The following is a 16,791-nucleotide window of genomic DNA, read 5'->3' as shown; positions in this document are numbered from 1 at the left end:
TCAATTCACTTCCATCGAAGAAACATGTTTCCCTTCAAATGAACAATTTATTGATAATCGGTCACATTGAGTGCCCAAACGCACTTGCAGGTATGTGAACAGCTTCGCATGGGCTCTATGGGTTTTCCTTTCCCATGACATCAAAGTGTACATTGCTCAATTTTCCATTTTAAACAGAAGTCATCACAGGTGCAGTTGGGATACACAACTTAAAAGTTGCCTCATTAGTGAGGACTCACAAACACTTTCTCTGCAGAGGGTTTCATCTCTGCACTCGTCTCCTCATGAGTCCAACGTTGAAGTGGGTGTGATGTTCACACACAACAATTTTCTGACATATTAATGTTTTCAATACATATTAAACCATAATCAGCGAATTTCTATTGCATGACAAACATACAATGGCAAAACAAAATTCAGTAGGTAGGCCTTGGGAACATGTTGGCAGGCGAGATTTAAATAGTGTCAAATGTATACTTCTAAAATTTAAATTCAAACATTAACCTTTAAAGTGTTTCTAAAACTTTTAAATTACTCAGACCTACTTACTGAACAAAGAGCAGGTTTTTGTCACTTTGTACCAACATTTTACTGATACTGAATATTATTATTATTATTATTAGAGGACCTACTGGTTTCAGAGCAATAAATGAAACAACACAAAACTCTAAGCTTTTTTTTATCCATTACTACTGTAGTTTTTCATAGATCACATTACACAACCATTTCTAAAGGTAGGGATGCACAAAATAAAATATGAAGTAAAAAATATGTAAAACATGTTAGTATTTGCTTTACTATGCTATGCGTATTTTGTTAGGGGCTGTTCCCTGGGCAAAAATATCACATCTGTTAGTATTCAGCATTCCACATAGAGTTGACGTAACAATTTAGTTTAACCAGTGGCCACACACCGAGTTCATTGTCTATCTTGCAATTTGGTGTTCCAATACTGACGAATACATTAATAAAAGATACTCTAAAATCCAAACCATGAACCTCAACATAATTTGTAATTTTTTTTAAACAGAATTCACAATTTAGGTGACTGAAATGTGCAAGTATATATAGAGACGTTCTAACTGGTGACCTTCAAAATGTTTTCCAACTTTGAGAGCACATACATGCAGGCCAGTGTGAGCCCATCAAAGTTAAAACACAACGCATAACTGTTGCATTTTACCGCACTCCATTCACCAAACTGTTTTGGCTATTTTGTTGACATCAGGCTGGTTACCTAATGACTGAAGCCAAAAACCTCTGGTGAATGTTGTGTGGTAAAAAGCTGTGAAACATGTTTTGACCTTCAAAATGCTACCGGGATTATTTTTTCTTGATTCGCTTTGAAACTGCAGTACCAAACCATTCACTACACCCTCACTAAGAACGTTCAATTAAAACATGTCAGGCTCAGTGGTAGAAATATTTTTGCGCTGTAACTCAAAGCCTTGAAAAGGGCTGTTTTTCTATATAGAAAATATAAATGCCTATATAGGGGGTAGACACAATAACACCTACATACAATATAAGGCTATGCAGTACAATAGCCCAGACACAAACATGACCTTTTTAAACTTGTACACTTCAGCTGTTGTTGACACAGAGTCAGGGAGGTGTGGCCTCAACACCATGGTAGGTTGAGGCCATTGTTTGTGGCTCTATTGTAGTGGAGGTATTATTGTGTCTACTCAGTGAAAATCTGAATTGTTTAGTTTTTTTTTAATAGAGTTAGAGAGCTAAGATTCAAAACCTGTAAATGAACCAAAAAAATATTGTCTATATGACTCATCTCTTCTTAAATGAAATGTATTCAACAAATGCTCCTCATATTTTACTGTTTAACTGTGTGCGGACTGAATTACTGCAGGTTTATGACTGTGAGCAATTCATACTCTTAAAAAATAATTTCAAAAACACACATCCTTTTAGTTTAGTAAGAGGGCAGGGTTTGTTATTTTAGTGGATTACATGGTAACATATAAACACCCAAGAACCATACTAGTGTACCCCATAATGCAGAACACACAGCATGCAATAGTTACTGACATACAGCAGATTTTTTTTTTTACACCACTTTAACTTGAGCGTGTTCTGATTTTTCTTTCTTTTTTTTTTTAAGATGCTCCACGAACCACAATCATGACCAGATAGTCCTCTTCACTTTTAGCCAGAGCTTTGGCAGAGGAATCCAGGAACTGCTGGGAGAAATCACAGGGAGGGAACGCATGAAGAACCCCTGTGTTGTCTTTATCTCTGCTCCCTCCCACAGGTAGGCTGATGACTCCAGCTGCTTGTTTTTGGTTGAGGTAGGACACCAGGTTGCGAAGCGGCCGCTGAGTTGAGGCCGCAGGGTCAGAAGATGATGAATCCTCTGTGGTCCCAGGAACTGCCAGCAGGATGGCGTAGCCGGCGGGACCTGCCACCTTGATTCGCCGGGACACCTCGTCGAGCTTGGGCTGGTCCAGACGGAGACGCTGAGTGATCTTTAGCTCGCTCACCTGTCGCCCTGATGTGCCCTCAGCAAGCAGATCGCTGGCCACATTGTGATCGCCCTCCAGCAGGTGCATGTTGGCTGGGAAGTTGCTGTTCTTGAGTAGCAGCATGCCATGCCAGGCCAAACCGAGTTTTGTGCCGTCTGGTTTGGACGGCTGGCCACCCTTGGAAATGTTCTCAGAACGTTCTCTTTTGGCCGGCCCTTTGCCACCATCACCAGCTTTGCGCTTACGCTCTCCAACTGCTGAAACACTGCTGCCTGATGGTCCCTTGTCGGAGAGACTCTGGATTTTGAGTCTCCGTTCAGCCACACCTCTTTCCAGGCTGCTGTGGCGTTCTCGTGCGGGAGAGGGTCTCTCGGCGCGCAGAGGGCGCTCCGAGTCACTGAAGCGGCCTCCATCTCTGCTGCTATCTCCGGGACTGCCATCTGGAGAAGCACGTCTACGCCGTACGGTCCTCTCAGTGCTGTCGGGGGAGTGGTCTATATGGCGTCCATCCTCCATTATACGCCGCTTGCGTGCAGGTTCTCGTCCCTGCAGCTCTCGCTCCAATGACCAGGGCTCTCGTGCACGCCGCTCACGTTCCAAGTGCTCCAGAGGCTCAAAGGGTGAAGCACGTACCCGATCACGAATAGCTGGATTGGGCCACTCGGTTCCAGGAAAGAGCTCCCTTTCCCTGAAATGAAGTGGCGGTGGAGTCCGTTCCCTGACCCTCAGAGGTTCAGGTGTGGCACGGTGGACAAATGACTCAGCCACCATGTCAAACGGTGGTATTGGGAGAGGCTGCAGGAACTGCTGCTGGTAACGGTGCTCAGTGTCAGCAAAGTCCACTCTGAGTCTTCTCTCTGGACCTCCCAGCGGAAAGCCCCTCATGTGTGTGCATGCCGCTTGTGCAGCGTCCAGACTTTCATATTGAATGTAGGCCCAAGTGTCCCCCTTTCTGTAGTCAATGGTCCTTATAGTGCCAAAGCGATCAAACTCTCTTGCTAGGGCAGCTACAGGAACCCAGGGTCCAAGTCCACCCACCCACAGGCGTGTGGTGGGAGTCGCTTTCCCATAACCTATCTTTATGGGGTTGTGGCCTACTATTTTGCCAGACATACTAAGTTTAGCACGGTGAGCCATGTCAAGATTCTCAAATTTCAGAAATCCATATGTGCTGGTTTGTCCTCGTGTGGGTCTCTTAATGTCCACTTCAGTTATGACCCCAAACCTGTCAAAAGCTCTCCTCAGGTCTGCCTCGGTGACAGTTATGTCCAGATTGCCTAAAAACAACGTCCTATTGGCTCTTTGGTCATCTTCTGGAGATATAAAATCCTCCTCACGAAAAGCTGCTCGCTCTGCAATGAAAGCTGGGCGCGCCCTGGCTTCAAACAGGGCAAACTCCCGGTCCCGCTCCAGCTCTCTGGGCAGAGGGGGCGGCGGGGGAGGGGCAGCCGTCCCAGGGCCAGCTGCTGCAGCCGGTAGTCTCTGTACCCGAGCCCGGTGGGCGAGAGCGGTCTCTGCAAATGTCTGTGGCTTTGGGCTGCACCATACAAGTCTCTCTCCACGGGGGAGCGGCTTCTCCTCCGGTTGATGTACACTGCCTCGATCTTCAGCGGCCGGTCGTACAGCACCAGCCGTCCCCTCGCGTGCTTAGCGGCCCTGGCGTCCTCCGGCTTCCGGAAATTGACGAACGCGATCCGCTCGTCGTTGCTGCGGCTGATCTTCACGCTCACGTCTCCGAATTTTTTAAACTCGTGGAAGAGTCCGTCCTCGATGTCCTCGTCGCTCAGCTGGGTGCCGAGGTCGCTTATTTTGAGGGTTTTGTACTCACTCTCGGTGCTCGGCGGCTGCACGCGCTGCTCGCCCCGTGAGGTGGTCCTCGCGGAGGCTAAGTCCAGCGTGAGGCTCAGGTTGTGGTTTTTACCGATGGAGCTAGCGGCCGCGGACTGACAGCCGTGGTTATTACCAGTCCGACTGTGGCCGTCAAAGTCCCGCTCTCTTTTCTCACCGAGTAAACTCCTTCTCGTCGAGCCGCCGTCGCTTTTGGTCGAGCTGTTTCCATTATTGCTCCCGCTGGAAACGGAGAGAGCCCCCATTTTCTTGCTGGTCGGGTGGCATCCTCCCCTGTCTCTGATGTCGTCCAAGGCCCGCGAGCGTTTTTTGATCGGCGACCGCTCTTTCCCTTTCATTTCAGTCCACACGGAGCCGACCCTCGGGACGCCTGGGCTTTTTTCTCCTGGTTTCTGCAATTGAGTGCAGAAAATTGTTGAAATGAAAACCGGATTTATTCACTGACCCTGCGGCAAAACAACAACAGTCGCCATTTTGTACAGATTAATGTGAAGGCCCGCCCCTGCGACCGGATTGGTTAAAAAACAGGGTGGAAAACTTTTAAGCGCCTGTCAATCATCCACTGATACGTTTAATTGTGTGTGTGTATATATATATATATATATATATATATATATATATATATAGAATCTAATATATATATATATATATATATATATATATATATATATAGTACCCGTCAAAAGTTTGGACACACCTTCTCATTCAACTACTTTGAAGAATCTAAAATATAAAACATATTTGACTGGTACTATATATATATATATATATATATACATATATATATATATATATATATATATATATATATATATATATATATATATATATATATATATATATATTTGACTTGTACTGTGTGCTGTGTATATATATATATATATATATATATATATATATATATATATATATATATATATATATATATATAAAAGTTTATATACCCGTCAAAAGTTTGGACACACCTTCTCATTCAACTACTTTGAAGAATCTAAAATATAAAACATTCTGTTTTTTGTTGAGCATTTGTTTGTTTACCACATAATTCCATATGTGTTCCTTCATAGTTTGGATGTATTCAATATTAATCTACAATGTAGAAAAAAATAAAAAAAAAGAAAAAAGAAAAACCATTGAATGAGAAGGTGTGTCCAAACTTTTGACTGGTACTGTATATATATATATATATATATATATATATATATATATATATATATATATATATAAATTTGACTGTACTGTGTATATATATATATTAAATATTCAACTACTTTGAAGAATCTAAAATATAAAACATATTCTGGTTTGTTTATAATTCCATATGTGTTCCTTCATAGTTTGGATGTCTTCAATATTAATCTACAATGTAGAAAAAAAAGAAAGAAAAAAAACATTGAATGAGAAGGTGTGTCCAAACTTTTGACTGGCACTGTATATATATGCTTTTTTCACTTTATAACGAAGTGAATTCTGCGGATAAAATAACTGGACCAATTAGCAATTTACTGCGAATAAACAAAAAACACCAACGCTATCTCTGACCTCTCAATATTACACATTATAAGCACAACATATTTATTTGGGGATTTAACATTTATCGCACGGTTATGTAAATGTATCATTTGAATGTATGATTTTGTGAACTGACCCTGTTTTTTGGTCATCCACTATCAAAGTACTTAACTATTACGATTTATGTAAAATGTTTCTTTATCAACAAACAAATGCTGTACGAATGGATGGAGACTCTTTTAACATATATTGGCATAATACCACAAGGTGGCAGTATTTGAACAGTAGCTGAAACGGTACAGTAGCACACAAGCCCATAAATTACTAATCCTGAAAAATGACCTGGGATAGGCACATGGCCCTTCTGTGGGTATGTGGACAAAGCAACAACTTGTGCATGCAATGCATTTTCTCATACGTATACAGTTGCCAAGCTCCAGTCAGAATTGTATTGTAGGTTAATTGGATATATTTTCGGCACTTTCTTATGTTACATCTGAACGCTTGGTTACTTTTAGTTATAAGACATTCCTTTTTCGAGGTGAAAGAAAAATTTATATAGACCAGGATTTGGCCTTTTCTTGTCCTTTATGAAAGTTATTTACCACCCATTTACGAGTCAAAGGAATGTTTGAATCATGCTGAAATAAGATAACACTTAGCTGAGTTCACGGTTTCAACCAACCATTTTTTGCACTTCTGGATAGGTGTAAGACATTTTGTGCAGACAATTAAATGCAAATAGTCAACTCAGTGTGGCAACCCCCTTTTTTTTATCCTTCAACTGTTAAATTAAGATCAATGTCTTGAAGCAGCTAAATACTTTAGGACAGACTGCGTTGAACTCGCCTTACTCCACTGTTTGACTGTGATACAGAGATGGCAGCACTGTGCAACCACATTGTTTAGCTTACTGGGACATGTTAATGCTGTCCGACTACTTCAAATACAAGGATCAGTTGTGTCACAATAGCTGCACTTCAAGGCCAAGATAAATCTTGTTGAGATCAAAGCTCAGAGCAGTAGCCAGCAGGCAGCTGTACAGATTTTAATGAGCATTAAATCAGATTTTTTGTCCATTAATGAGACTAAGGGTATAGTAATTTTCAAACTCAAGTGACAGTCTTCACCCGATGACCCTTACACACAAAGTGATGCTTAGTTAATAACTGCCCCCAGCATCGTGCACTCTTAACTCAACATTTTTCATTTCATTTCTGACAAATCATTTGAGGCCTTTCCAGCCTGATATATTGAGCCAATACAGATCAAAGGGTACGCCATACCACTGTTTCTTAAATGACAACTTAATCAAAACTTATGGTTGCCTTTTGTAAGATGGGGTAATTAGTTTTGGTCCTGTTTGGAAGGGGACTAAACCATACTGCATTTGTGATATTGTTATCTATTCTTTTACAACTGTCCTGACAGTGTTCAAGAGTTAACATATCAGATTCACTAAGCCACTGAGTTTCCTCTTTTGTTTGGACAGATTTCATTAACCTGCTCCCTGTCTAAAAAATAAATACTAAAACTGAGCGCTGATCCACCATCTGCTATTTCTTCAGCTTTTCTAAAGATGGCCATCTCCTCAATCCCTGATCCCTACTGACAGGTCTCCTTATCTTCTCCACTTAATCTGGGATTTAATCAGGGGACTATGTAACTGCAGTAAGGGCTGCCGTCTCCCAGGGCCTGGCTGGAATTTGAAGCTGTGGGTGTGGAAAGTGTTTCTGATGGGTTTGTGCATTCTTCTATTGGAACCACATGTTAGTGGCTCACACAAAACCCCGACACAGACTCAGGGAATGGCAGCTGATCCTCCCCGGCATGGCTGTCATGTGAAGCAAGCAAAGGGAAAGCAGAGTCAGTATATTCTCCCGTAAGCCATGTACATTTCTTGGGAGTAAGTGGAGCTTGGAACGGCTTTGTCCACCAGAGGAACTTTCTTTTTTTCTCAATTCAAGTTGCATTCTCAATCTCTCACAGATTTAAATGTTTGCACATCTGACATTAATATGTTGGTATTTAGTAATTTACACCAGATGGGATGGTACCGTGCAATTCAGTGTTTCCTTGACAATAGAGTATATTGTTTGGGGTAAAGCACAACAAGGAGATTTTCTGAAAACAATGCAGTCAGAATACATGTGAGACTAAGCATGCTAGAGATTTATATTTATCATATTCTTCTTTAAAAAGACAACACATGGATACATAAGTATGTATAAATAAAAGCAGAAAGCAGATGAACTGGCTTCAGTGGTTAATATTATCAAACAAAACACGCTCCGAGCCATGGTAACCCCAATTTCTTCTATTAAACTCAGTCATTACTCAGTTGGTCGGGTTTACCACTGATGCCAGATGTGAATGAAAAATGGCTGAATGTGAAGCCATCCTTCTGCGGGAGGCTTACTTTATCATCAATAGTGGAGTGTGTTTGCTCAGATACTTTTCCATTAATGAACCTGCCACCCGCTGCTGATACATGAGGTGCCACCTGAAGGCCTCTTGAAGTGTGGCCAACTATGCTGTACATGTACGGTCTCTCTGAGCACTTCCCAAATACAAGAAGCTCACTTCCCGCACAGCAGAAATCATTGTGTTTATGGCAACCACAGCCTGTGAAGCATTTTTTTGTCTCACAACAACCTTCCCAGTTAAATATGTGACACAGACTTTTGGTTCGTTTGTTAAGAGTCATGTCAAGCCTAAAATAATTCCCAGATGAGATTGTTTTTGTTCGGTTTTCTTAATCTCTTTTCACCAAAATAGTTTCGGACTGAAAAAAAAAAAAAAACTATTTAGGTGGAGGCCTTTATTACTGGTCACACTATAAAGCACAACAAACAAACACAACAATGATTAAAATGATAATTACAATTTTTACATGCTTAAATATTTTTTTTTTGTCTTTGGTCTCAGCAATCTGATATCAAACTAAAAGTGGAAACAAAAAAAGTTCCTATTAATACACTAGGTTTTCGTGCTAGAAGCTCAAGTTGCCCTCAATGTTCATGAAATTCATATTCCAAGATCTTCTGAATTGTGAAAAGTCTCCAAGTTTACATAAAAGTTAGGAGGAATTATTTGAGCCATATGCTGAGGTGGGTGTTTACATCAGGGACTGTTTATGGTTCAGGAATGTAATATGCTTTGGCTCAGTCTGTGCATAATGGGGTTCTGGCACTGTTGTGGTCATGTAGGCCAGGACAGGATGCTGCCTGGCTCTTTGGCTTTCATACGCAGCGCCACAAGGCCCGTCGGCTTGTAGTCAGTCTCGGGCCCCTCAATGGAAGGGGGCCCAAGGCCTCCAGGAAAGCTGTGGAGTGAATAGAGGCCGTTGATGCCTGGATGGTGAGGTGGGTGGTGGTGGTGGTGGTGATGGCCGGGGGATGCAGGCATGCCCATGAAGCCCTGCAGATTGCTGTGGGGGTGAGGGTATGGACTCATGCAGGACGAGGGGATGGAGTCCGCTCCTAGGACACAACCAGCAGCTGAACCACCGCCTCCTCCTGAGGCTGCCCCGGGCCACAGGTTGCCCTGCATCTGACGGGGAGAGATTTAGGATAGGACACATTATGAATTTACTCGAATGAACATGGAAACACTTCATACTTTGCTCTGAACACCAAATCAAGATACAATATCTGCAAAGCTCGGATAGAGCTTGAAAAACTAAACAAGTTCTCACAGCAGGTTTGATCATTTCTACAGCTTCCACTCCAACATGTATGTCATGTGAGATCTGCGGTGGCCTACCTGGTATGTATCATGGCGAGGGAGAAGAGAGATATCATATGTAGCAGCAAAGTGGTTGCGGACTTCCTGGATCTTTCCATAGCGTTCCCGTTTCCTCCACTTCGCTCTACGATTCTGGAACCAAACCTTTCAAATACGAAAATAGAGTGGAGCAGGAACATTTCAGAAGACAGCTGGTATTTTTCAGGTTATAAACTCTCTTCTGCTTACAGTTATAAAGCAAAAAGGTGTAATATTTGAGTCAGTTGTCTGAACACACACCTGAACCCGAGCCTCAGTGAGCTCAGTCCTCAGGGCCAGCTGCTCCCGGGCGTAAACGTCGGGGTAGTGTGTCTTCTGAAACACTTTCTCCAGCTCCTCCAGCTGAAAGGTGCTGAAGGTGGTACGGTTGCGCCGTTTCTTGTTCTTTCCGGACAAGTCAATGGAGTCGGCGATAGAGTCCCCATGCAAACCGGCCCCAGGCTCTTTCAGCTTGCCACAACAGTCTGTGCCAATGCCGTGATAGCCCATGGGCTTTGGAGCTCCTTTCTCTCTAACTGAGACATAAGGAAATACAGAAAAAGGTAGACAGTTTTATATATATTTGAAAATGTATGTATATGCAAAATCTTATATGGTTCATGGTTTCAGATTGCTGTTAGCTGTCTTTAAGATACCGCAATTTTTTTAGGGTGCTGGTTTTACTTAAGATTTTATAATCATCAATTTCTGATTAAGATTCTAGCATTGTTTACGTTTGATCCTCCGTCAAAAACTTTGTGAAATCAGTTTCACTTCGTCTGGATTGTTGTTGGCCTGGACAAAATTCTTTAATGACAATGATTGTGGTTTGATGAAGGTTAAATAAAATCTAAATATATGTTGTTTAGGCTTTGTAGGGTTGCAGAAAAAAGGTGTGGGACCCTAAGAAACATCACGAACAAATCAGCGGGCTTTTACAGGTTAACACCGATTAACATTCATACCTTTAGCTAACTTACTGTCACTAATGTGGATGAAAAACGCACAAGTTTTGTACAAAAAAGGCCAGCGCTGGAAATCAAATCTCTTTGCATGTGAGGCACCAGTGCAAACATCTGAATGATCAACCACTCCTATTTTCACAGCAAGTAAATTAGTTTAATATTAAGTCCAGGAGAGTATAATTCTACACACTATTATAAAATAAAATTAAACAGGAACTCACATAAAACATTCTCTCTGAAAATCCATTAATCCCTTGCTTGTTTTTATGCTTCTCAATTTAATTTCCCAAACTCAAAATATCATAAGAGGCTGAATTGTGGCGCAGAGAAAAGCAGCACACAACACTAATTCAGCCAAACAGCAAGTTAATTTGATTATCTTAGACAACCCGTAAACTCTTAGTGAGTTGGTTTGAATTAAACCCATAAAGCAGAAGGTAAAAAAATTGGGATTTGATTTGTCACATTTGGAAATAAATTCACATCATAAAATAAATGTTTAGGTTCACTTATAAAAAACATCAATTTATTCTATGGGAAACTTATGGCAATGTTCATGTCAAAATATTCACATTCAGAGTATGAAACTAGGATAAAGAACTGGATTATATGACAAATATGTATCTGATAAAGCACATGATTGTTTGAATACATTCGGCCCATGACATTCAGCAGTAATGGGAAATCTGAAAGCATTAAATCCCTTCCTGTTAACAGACCATGCAAAGGGCTGTTCCCTCCTGCAGTGTTTGGATGTTGTTGTCCATGTTCATTATGTTTGACCCTGAGCTCCAAAACAAAATCACTCTGCGTCTAACTGCAGGCACTCACTCACTGGGGGCCGCAGAGACATTACTTTGCTATTCTCCTAATTCAATATGGGGCCCAACAAAGAGCACTTTTCATTGCAGCATTAATTTCCTTGTGTCCATTAGATCCCACCTCACACCGCAGTTCATGCTGATAATATTCTCTGTTAAGATTTCAAACTTGGGTTGCAGGACATTGTATAGCTTTTACCCTGTCAAACAGCCACATCCGCTCTGACTCCAGTGTAACAGGAGATCTATGTGAAATTCCGGAAAAGGCAAATAGAGGATACATTCAAAATGTATAGGTAGGAATGTCATGCTGTGAGATTGGGGATCAATTCTAATACTGAAATAGCCGTGGTAGAAATTTAAGCAGCTTCTTTTCCAGGTGTCTTGCTCTGAACATGAAGGTGTTCAATTTGCGCAAAACAGTACTTCAGTTTTTTAAAACGTGTTTCATTCAGTTTCTTTAACGGATATATAATATTCACTGGTTTTAAATTCATCTGCTCTTGTCATTAAAGCAGATCAATAATAAAAATGAAGAAAATTTTAAAAAACGCAATCCCAAGGTTTGAACTGAGTTTATTCTGCTGAGTTCACAAAAAGATTTAAATAGTGAGGGAGTATTTTGTTCTATTTTATGGAAAAACAAATATGTATTTACGCGTGAAGCATATTTCTATACCAAGAAGTATGAATCGGGTAAGAAATGTATTGTGCTCCTAGAAATATTATGTCTGTGGCAGATATGCCATTCAAATATAGTATTAAACTTTTTAATAAGGATATTCAAGCACTAAATATTTTAAACATTCGCACCCATGACTTTTTCTTCAAATAATGTGAAACCTTTTGGTCCTTTCCTCGGGTAAAAAAAGAAATAATCAACTCACCCATTAGGCAAATTTAGCTAATTCTGTATTACAATTGCAAGAATTAATTGCAAACAACAGCATTACAAACTAAAGTAAAACCTGAAAAATGTAAAGATGGTAGAAGGGTTTTAAATGTGTCGGCCTGCACCACCATCAATAAACTTTCCTCCCACAGTAGACAAAACAGGAAGACATGTCTGCCTTTGAAGCTGAACGAACGCAAACTCAAAAACACACATGCACACATACACACAGTATCTATTCTGCACATTCATGCAAACCCTAGTAACTTACAGTGATTTACCAAGTAATGCATACAATTAATTTAACTTACACTGAACAATTGACAGTGCATGTGTGTGCATGTGTGTGTGTGTGTGTGTGTGTGTGTGTGTGTGTGTGTGTGTGTGTGTGTGTGTGTGTGTGTGTGTGTGTGTGTGTGTGTGTGTGTGTGTGGTTGGGGTGGGTGCCCGCAAAAGAGATCCGGGGAAACCATACATGCCATTTCTAATTTAAACCCAATTTAAAAGCAAAGTAATAAAATTCCTCTTTCAAACAGGACAGCTGATATTGTTATCATAACTAATTGTGAGAAAAAGTCTCTTTGTCTTTGGCAGTAACATGAATAAATCTGATGTATATTATTCTGGACACAGATATCACAAAGACCTTATCAGCACTCATATCCTCTGTTGCCTTGCAGGATCATCAACACTAATAAATAAAGTGAAAGACCACATCATTTCTTCAGGCTTCGGTTCAACATATACAGTAATTACTTTTCTTCCCAATATGGACATTTACGGGCTTTTACGTCTGACAGCCTTTGAGCACAAATTCGAAGTGAATTCAAATGTGTTTTACATAATGACAATTTGCAGATGAGGAAAATAATTAGCAATTTTTAAAAAAAGTGCAAGGACTAAAATACAGAAATATTAGGCTCAATGTTGGCCTAAAACCTGACAACTGCTAGTAGCCTAATGACACACCCAACTTGATGCCAGGCTGACCTTTAACCTCTCTCACTTTATATCAAGGACTGTCAAGTGAAAGACAACTTGTTGACATTTTTATAACAACCATGCTTTTATTTGCATAGCCGATAAAAATCAATCAAAACTTTTATATAATTATGAGTTGAAATGAAACACTTACCAAACCTGCAAACTGCAAAAAAAAAAAAAAAAAAAAAAAAAAAAAAATGCCATACTGGAAAACTGATCCACTGGATTTAAGTCATTCAATTTCTTACTAATTTTAACAGGGATAAAGATTATTCTTGTGTTCTATAAATCCATTCATAGTTTTTTAACACCTGCCTATTCTGTGCATTAATTCATTTTAAAATATCAAAATTGGGGAAAAAGATGCTATTGTGAGTATTTTCTTCCGCACTGAAGACATTTTGGGCTAAAAATACTCTCATTTCTATGGTGTGATTTATTTGTTGTAATGTGTTTTCTGTCTGTTGTGCGCTGTGTGAACTGTATATTGTTGTATGTATGAGTTGATCTGGTGGCAAATGATCTAATCTCATTTTTATATATATTTTTTTTAAGAATACCACTTATCAAAATCCATTGTCAAGCAATTGTGCCGTATTTCATTTAAAGATAGTTCTGAGAAACAAGTCAACATATTGCTATTGCTCCTATTTTGACTTATAAGTCAGTTAGTTTTCAGCTTTCTTTTCTTTTCTTTTCTTTATGTAACACATAGATTCTCTCTTGCTCACCTTCGGAGTTGTTCTCATAAAACGCCGGCTTGCCGCTGATCGCCGTCCCCTTCTGATCCTGGTTTATACTCTCCAAGAACTTGCTGTGTTTGGCCGGTGAGGCGGGCGTAAAGTCCGCCGCAGCATCCCCAAACCTCCCCATGGCGGCGGCGGCGTACAGGTCCCCGCGCAGGCTGAGGCGGTGGGGAAGAGGAGGAGGAAGGTGTGAGGGTTTCTGCAGCTCATCGCAGGGGAGAAAGGAGCCGGAGCCGCTGTGCTCCAGTCTCGGTGAGTTATCTGGCGTCCTCCTGCTGGTCTGCGAAGAGAAAGGCAAACAACTCTCTGTCTCCATCTTACGGGTCCAGCAGACAGCAGAGACAACAGCGACTGGGCGCTGATAGTGTGGGCGCCTGAGTGGGACCGGGTTTTTTTTTTCTCTTCTGTGTTCATGTCAAGTGGGTGGGATTTAACAGATCAGAAACAAAGACCCGTGAAACCGGGGCTGGAGTGTGTGTGTGTGTGTGTGTGTGTGTGTGTGTGTGTGTGTGTGTGTGTGTGTGTGTGTGTGTGTGTGTGTGTGTGTGTGTGTGTGTGTGTGAGTAGGTGTGTGAGAGAGAGAAGAGAGAGAGAGGAGTTGTGTGTTGGTGTATGTGTGTGTGGTGGGGTGTCTATTACAGCATCCAGCAGTCTGATATAATCCGCCAAAAATTCAATCACGTGTGGTTTCTGTCCCTCCAATTAACCATTTAATTCCTATTTCATATATTGTTATGGGCCTCATCCCCAAATCAAGCAGGACAGGAGAAACAGGCACACACACACACACACACACACACACACACACACACACACACACACACACACACACACACACACACAGCATGTCACGCAGGGAGAACTGACCGAATTATTTTCCATTGAAGGTCAAGATGTCTGTATGATTCTTTTTTTTTTCTTTTTCAGGTTAATTTCGTTTTACTTTAGTTTATTTATATTTCATGTCTCACAGTCGGGTATAACGAATGGGTCTAATGTTTTAATTTCATTATTCTTTGTCAGACTTACTTTCTTCCTTTTAATTTACCAAACCATTCTACATGCTTTATTCAGTGATCATACATGCATATATCATTTTTTCCCCTATCGGGTTTCGATGTATTTATTTTACTTCCAATAAACGTATGCATGTGTACTTCCTGTAAGTCGCTTTGGATAAAAGCGTCTGCTAAATGACTGTAATGTAATGTAATGTACTTTTGCTGCTAAACGACATCTAAAGAAGCCTACATGACGCAAATGACCTAAATCACTTTTTTTTTTAATGCCCATTAAAAAAGGCTCATGTAAACAATGAAAAAAACCAAAACAATGCAAAGACTGCCAAGGTCAAACTAATTTGGATAACAGCCTATTTGACACAAATCCATACGCAGACAGAAACATTAGACATGATCATTTTGAACAGAATAAGCAAATGTATTGAGATCATTTATTATTATTTATATAATGTAATTGTCTGTGCTCAGCGTGATACAGGTTTATTGTTTTCACTGTGTTTGTTTTTGAACAGATTCAGCTAAAGAAACATTTCTGTGGGATGCGTCGGCAGTCATCACCCGATGTAAGGGCATGAATGGCAGTTAGGATTTTATCGTATTAATCCCATGGAAATATAAAGTTCACCTGTGAAATTTTGGATTTCGGAGGATGTCTAAATAATATTAGCCTAATTTAAAAGGACGGACTCTAAGACTTTAACGCTATCGTCAACTATTAATCTAAACAAAAACGATTATTCCGATCGACAATATTGAGGATAATGTAACATACCAGACGAACAATGTTAGGCCGAAAAATAGGTTATCAATATTAAATTGATCCAACAGATTTAACACAAAATACTGATTTTGTTACTGTACCGATAAGTCCGCTGACATTTACAGAGGTTCACTTCTCCGTTTCCCTGTCGTTGATCACTAAAGTATGGTGCTCATTTCTTGTGGTTTCACTGAATAATACTGAAAATATTTTAGAAATGATTGAAACAGCAAAACAATAGTTATGAAGGTCATAACATTCTCCTGCTTGCAGTCAAATACAGTTTTAATTAAGGCAATATCTATTTAAATCTCTGTGGGTTTTTTACTTGAGCTCTCTTGACAACTGTTTTGATAGGAGTCAATATAAAAATAATAACATTTAAAGTAAAAGCAGAAAAAAAATGATTCGTCCATGATACAAAGCACAAGATGTGTTATTTATTTTAACCATGCAGCTCGAAACTGACTGGATATCAGAAAGAGTTGGACTCAGCAGTAAGATAAAAGGCTTTTGATATACTGACATGTTATCTTCGATCTAGACAAACCTCATCTAAACACAGTGCACTTACCAGGTTCAGACACAGTACCGTTGGTCTTGGGGACATCTCTCCATCTATGGATACCTGAGGCTGCACGCCACTCAGCTGATGGACAAGTGTATAAACACGAGGTCCATTTGGGCTGAAAAGCCTCATAAGCCCCATTTGATTCCATTTTCAGCTCTGAAATATCAAAGTGTCCACAGTACACATAACAGATCCAAGTGTAGGGGGAAAAAGCTGTGCAACAAGAAATATGGAGTTAAGGTGGCATTTGAATGATGGCTCAATGACCTTGAATTCTTGCTTGAATTGTTATTTGTACAAAGAATTTTCATCAGAATTTCAATGACAAATAAAAATAAAAGCTGATTAACCTTGTTCAAAAAAACCCAGACATTAATAAATCAACAGTAAAACATGTTGCAAATATAATGATCATCCCATTCACA

The 16,791-nt window shown here is 40.2% G+C and overlaps 2 protein-coding genes across 2 annotated transcripts; both read right to left on the bottom strand.

Annotated features, from left to right (window-relative positions):
- Positions 1 to 11: 11 nt before the first annotated feature.
- rbm15 (RNA binding motif protein 15) lies at positions 12 to 4,785 on the bottom strand. Its single transcript, XM_054608543.1, is given in 2 exon segments — positions 12 to 3,925; positions 3,928 to 4,785. Coding segments are annotated over 2 exon segments (2,550 nt in total). The 5' UTR covers positions 4,667 to 4,785; the 3' UTR covers positions 12 to 2,114.
- Positions 4,786 to 8,950: 4,165 nt separating this feature from the next.
- Positions 8,951 to 14,329, bottom strand: alx3 (ALX homeobox 3). The gene is made up of 4 exons (XM_054608541.1): positions 13,999 to 14,329; positions 9,867 to 10,141; positions 9,606 to 9,731; positions 8,951 to 9,392 (listed from the first exon to the last, which is right to left on the bottom strand). The coding sequence occupies exons 1-4, from the start codon at positions 14,327 to 14,329 to the stop codon at positions 9,042 to 9,044; spliced, it is 1,083 nt and encodes a 360-aa protein (XP_054464516.1). The 3' UTR covers positions 8,951 to 9,041.
- Positions 14,330 to 16,791: the final 2,462 nt, after the last annotated feature.

This window comes from Anoplopoma fimbria, chromosome 12 (assembly GCF_027596085.1).
Source record: "Anoplopoma fimbria isolate UVic2021 breed Golden Eagle Sablefish chromosome 12, Afim_UVic_2022, whole genome shotgun sequence".
NCBI lineage: Eukaryota > Metazoa > Chordata > Actinopteri > Perciformes > Anoplopomatidae > Anoplopoma > Anoplopoma fimbria.
The sequence above is the reverse complement of the archived record's forward strand: the minus strand, read 5'-3'. Positions and strand labels throughout refer to the sequence as shown.

Bases quoted from the DNA above. Each gene is read 5' to 3' on its own strand.
- alx3 (XM_054608541.1), bottom strand. From the start codon at position 14,329: ATGGAGACAGAGAGTTGTTTGCCTTTCTCTTCGCAGACCAGCAGGAGG. The intron at 10,142-13,998 runs GTGAGCAAGAGA...CTTATGTCTCAG, and splicing joins TTATGAGAACAACTCCGAAG to TTAGAGAGAAAGGAGCTCCA. The intron at 9,732-9,866 runs GTGTGTGTTCAG...CGTATTTGAAAG, and splicing joins TCACTGAGGCTCGGGTTCAG to GTTTGGTTCCAGAATCGTAG.